Genomic DNA, 4711 nt, shown 5'->3' on the forward strand with positions numbered 1-4711 from the left:
ACACCTCCAGACCAAGCATCCCAAGGTGGATGCACCCACGGACTGTCGGCCAGGCGCACCAGAACCGGACCCGCGACGAGATCAACCGGAACGGCCCCGGACACCGAGGGTGTGCTTAGTCGTGAGCGACAACTCCGACCACGGGAGCACACCCCGTCGAGCGTACCTCGCCGACGCAGTAACGCAGACGGAGCATAAGACTTTTCGGGACGCGGCAACCCAGACAAAGTTCAGGGGTGGTCGACACCCAGCGTGTAAGAGCCACAAATAAAATGTCATAGTAACCTCTAACCTAGCGTCCATAAACTTGCCCTTCACTACCCTTCCTCTTGCGGTCACCCACTGCGTAAAGCGTAGTTTAAGTAAGACGAACGAACAGGCTAGGCGGAGCCTAAAATTGGTGACCCCGACGCGATCGCAATGGATGAGGAAAACGCTAGTACACAGGTTACGGAAGAAGCCCTACTAAACAGAGTCGCAGTACGAGTACCTCCCTATTGGAGCGATGAGCCCGAGTTATGGTTCACGCAACTAGAGGGACAATTCACTCTTAGCGGTATAACCCAAGACCACACTAAGTACTCCTACGCCATCGCATACTTAAACTCTCCGCAAATAAAGGAGATCAAGGACGTAGTAACTCGACCGCCTGCAGACAACAAATATGAAGCAGTCAAAAGAGCACTCATTTCGCGGATGTCCGTTTCACAGGAGCAACGTACACGACAACTCCTAGAACTCGAAGACATCGGGGACCGCAAGCCCTCACAATTTCTTCGACACTTAAGGACATTAGCAGGCGAAAACGTGCTCGACGCTTTACTACGCTCGCTCTGGCTCGGGAGACTTCCCTCCCAAATGCAAATGGTTCTCGCTACACGGACAGAGGACCCCTTAAACCAGGTGGCCGAACAGGCTGACCGCATACACGAAATGACTAGCAAAACAATGGTAGCCTCTACAACAGCCGTCTCGACAAAAGGCTCACCAGACAAGAACTCTCTCGAAGCTCAGATGCAAGCCCTGACGAAACAAGTTGCAACCCTCACTACGCAAGAGGTAGGGCTAAAGAAACAACAGGAGAGAAGCAGAAGCCAGAGTCGGAACCGGAAGGCTAAAAAAGATAACGATGAGCATTGCTATTACCACAACCGATTTGGTGAAAAGGCTCGCAAGTGCACGAAACCGTGTACTTATGAAAAACCGGTAAAGGAGTAGGGCAGTCACTGTTGGCGGCCAGCCGACCTGCCCAGGTACCCCGCCGCCTATACGTAACGTGTAAAAATACAAAGACTCGATTTCTTATCGACACCGGTTCAGACGGGAGTGTATACCCTCGCACGAAAACGGCAGGATACCTCTCGCCTACAGAATACGAGTTATTTGCAGCCAATGGCTCCGTAATAAAAACTTATGGCAGCCTCACAGTGCAACCAGATCTAGGCGTCCGGCGGGCATTCCCGTGGCGTTTTATTATAGCAGACGTCACCACTCCCATCATAGGAGCCGATTTCTTAGCCTACTACCACTTACTGCCCGACCTACGGGAAGGAATCCTCTTGGATGGCGAAACAAAAATACAGACGCGAGGCACGACATCAAAGGAAGCGCCGGATTCCATCAAGGTTTTGACCATGAAAAACGAATATCACCGTATCTTGTCAGAGTTCCCTGGTCTAGGAAGGGTCACTAATAAGATACACACTACGAAACACAATACTCATTACCACATCAAAACCACTGACGGTCCGCCTGAAGCGTGCCGCCCCCGTCGTCTAACTCCCGACAAGCTAAAAATAGCGAAGGCCGAATTCAATCTCCTATTAAGGGATAATACGAGCGTCCTTGTCCATGGTCAACACCGCTGCATATGGTACCCAAGAAAGACAATTCATGGAGGCCATGTGGCGACTACAGGAAGTTAAATACTCGAACAGTACCAGACAGATATCCTATACCGCACATCGAAGATTTTTCGCAGTCGTTATACGGCAAGAAGATCTTCTCCACAATAGATTTGGTCCGAGCATACAACCAAATTCCAGTGCATCCGGAGGATATCCCAAAAACCGCCAACAACTCCCTTCGGCCTTTTTGAGTTTGTCTACATGCCATTCGGACTACGTAACGCAGCGCAGACATTCCAGCGGTTCATTAACGAAATCATAGGCGAACTGGAATTTTGTTACGCGTACATCGATGATATCCTAGTTGCTTCCCATAATGAGGAAGAACACAAAAAACATCTGCGCACACTCTTCAAAAAACTAGAAGAGAACGGAATCATATTCAATCCGGCTAAATGTGTGTTCGGGGAAAATCAAGTACTTTTCCTCGGATACGAAGTATCAGAAAAAGGTACACAACCCCCGCAAGACCGGATTGAAGTAATTAAAAGGTTCCCTAAGCCAGGGAATATCCAACAATTACAATTCCTGGGGACGTTAAATTTCTACCGCAGATTCATACCGGAGGCCGCCAAGGATCAAGCTCTGTTAAACAGCTTACTAGGCGGTCCCAAAACAAAAAAGAAGGCACCCATCACATGGACCTCAGAACTAGACGAGGCCTTCGCAAAATGCAAAGCAAGCCTGTCTAGGGCGACACTTTTAGCTCATCCAGACCCCGAGGCGGAGTTAACACTCACAACCGACGCCTCGGACACAGCCATAGGAGCAGTGATCCAACAACAAACTGAGGGAGCAATGCAACCACTAGCCTTTTTCAGTAAGAAACTAAACCCGGCACAACGCAAATACAGCCCGTATGATAGAAAATTATTAGCTATATACGAAGCTGTTAAACATTACCGCCACATGCTCGAAGGTAGGACATTCTCAATTTTTACCGACCATAAACCATTAATATTCGCCTTCCAGCAGGATCCATTGCATAGCTCTCCAAGGCAAGTGCGGCATTTGCAGTATATCGGGCAATTCACAACCGATATACTGTTCGACACATCTCAGGCAAAGACAATACAGTGGCAGACGCACTATCAAGAGTGGAAGGTATACAGACGGCGATCAACTTGGAAGATCTGGCCAAAGCACAGGAGGAGGATACTGAGATAGTAGATATCCTAAAAGGAAACTCCTCCCTCAAACTGGAGAAAGTCCAGATGCCTGGAACCAGCACAAAGCTTCTCTGCGACACTGCAACGCCTATCACACGACCCTTTGTGACCAAGCAGTACAGAAAGCAAGCATTTCTGCCTTTACACAGCCTATCACACCCAGGGGCCAAGGCAACAGCTACGCTGGTCGCACAACGATACGTCTGGCCACAAGTCAAAGCAAACTGCATCCAATGGGCGAAGGAATGTTTAATGTGCCAGAAAACCAAAATAGGCAGGCACAACAAAACTCCGGTAAAATAGTTCATGAGCCCCTCAAGACGCTTCGAGCATTTACATATCGATATTGTAGGACCACTACCAATCTCGAAAGGAAAAAGATACTGCCTAACCATCGATTCACACGATGGCCTGAAGCCATACCCATAGCAGACATTACTGCAGAGACAGTAGCTCAAAAACTGTTCTCACAATGGATAGCAAGATTCGGTACTCCAACAAGAATTACTACGGATCAGGGAAGACAATTCGAGTCTGACCTGTTCCGGCAGTTAACAAGAATCACGGGTACTACACACATCCACACAACAGCCTACCATCCAGCCGCAAATGGAATGGTCGAGCGCATGCACAGACAAATGAAAACCGTCATAAAATGCCAGGCAACAGAGGCATGGACGGAAGTACTACCCGTAGTAATGATGGGTATACGGGCAGCATACAAGGAAGATCTACAGGCATCCTCAGCAGAATTGGTTTACGGAGAACCACTGAGGCTTCCAGGGGAATTTCTCTAAGAAACCCCGAAGGAAACGACAAACAACACGAGTGACTTCATCGAGAATCAAAGGCGAACTATGAGAGAACTGCGGCCGCAATCCATAAAAAGACATGGAGCATCTGCAACGTTCGAACATAAAGACTTGAAAAACACAACTCACGTTTTTCTAAGGCATGACGCGCCAACTCGAGCATTACAGCCAACATTTGACGGCCCATATGAAGTACTCGCAAAAACAGAAAAAACCTACAAGTTACGGATAAACGGAAAAAACGTTCATGTAACAATAGACAGACTCAAACCAGCGTATATGATGGCAGATTTCAACGATACCAAAAACGCACCTGTTACGCAACCGGCCACGCCGGTTACACAACCCGCCGTTCCAACAGAAATAAGAACAAGAAGCGGAAGGATATCACACAAAACAGTGCGTTTCCAAATACCGACCAAAAATCAACGAAGGGGGTAATGTGGCGGCCTACGGCAGCCACAGGGCGCCGCGCCATAAGGCACGCGTCTGCACGCCGCGGAATACGGTAGTTTGCGGCGCCACCGATGGGTGGCGAGGGGCGTGGGCGAGAAACCTGCAATCAAGATTTGGGCAACTCTAGGATAAAAGGAGGACCCCCGCAGCGAATTTTAATCAGATTTTCCGGCGCTAGTCGCCGAGGAAGGAGCCTCTGAGCGCCAGCCGCCCAAGGATATCCTGCGAGAGCGCTAGACGCCCAACGCAAGCAGCTCCAGTCGCCAGCGAAGAAGACCTCCGAGCACCAGCCGCTTCACCAGGCGTCAACCGCCTTCCTTCGAGCGCCAGCCGCTCCTACGGGCGCCAGTCGCCCTTCGGGAAGCGC

At 49.6% G+C, this 4711-nt stretch overlaps 1 protein-coding gene across 1 annotated transcript; it reads left to right on the forward strand.

Moving 5' to 3' along the window:
• The first annotated feature begins 420 nt into the window (after positions 1-420).
• On the forward strand, positions 421-1218 carry LOC105555969. The gene has a single exon (XM_012003021.1). It carries the CDS (start codon positions 421-423, stop codon positions 1216-1218), a length of 798 nt encoding a protein of 265 aa, XP_011858411.1.
• The last annotated feature ends 3493 nt before the right edge of the window (positions 1219-4711 follow it).

Source organism: Vollenhovia emeryi, unplaced genomic scaffold (genome assembly GCF_000949405.1).
Source record: "Vollenhovia emeryi isolate VEMERY1.0 unplaced genomic scaffold, V.emery_V1.0 DF940493.1, whole genome shotgun sequence".
Taxonomy (NCBI): Eukaryota; Metazoa; Arthropoda; class Insecta; order Hymenoptera; family Formicidae; genus Vollenhovia; species Vollenhovia emeryi.

Excerpts from the sequence above, each read along its gene's own strand:
- LOC105555969 (XM_012003021.1), top strand. The coding sequence starts at position 421 with ATGGATGAGGAAAACGCTAGTACACAGGTTACGGAAGAAGCCCTACTA.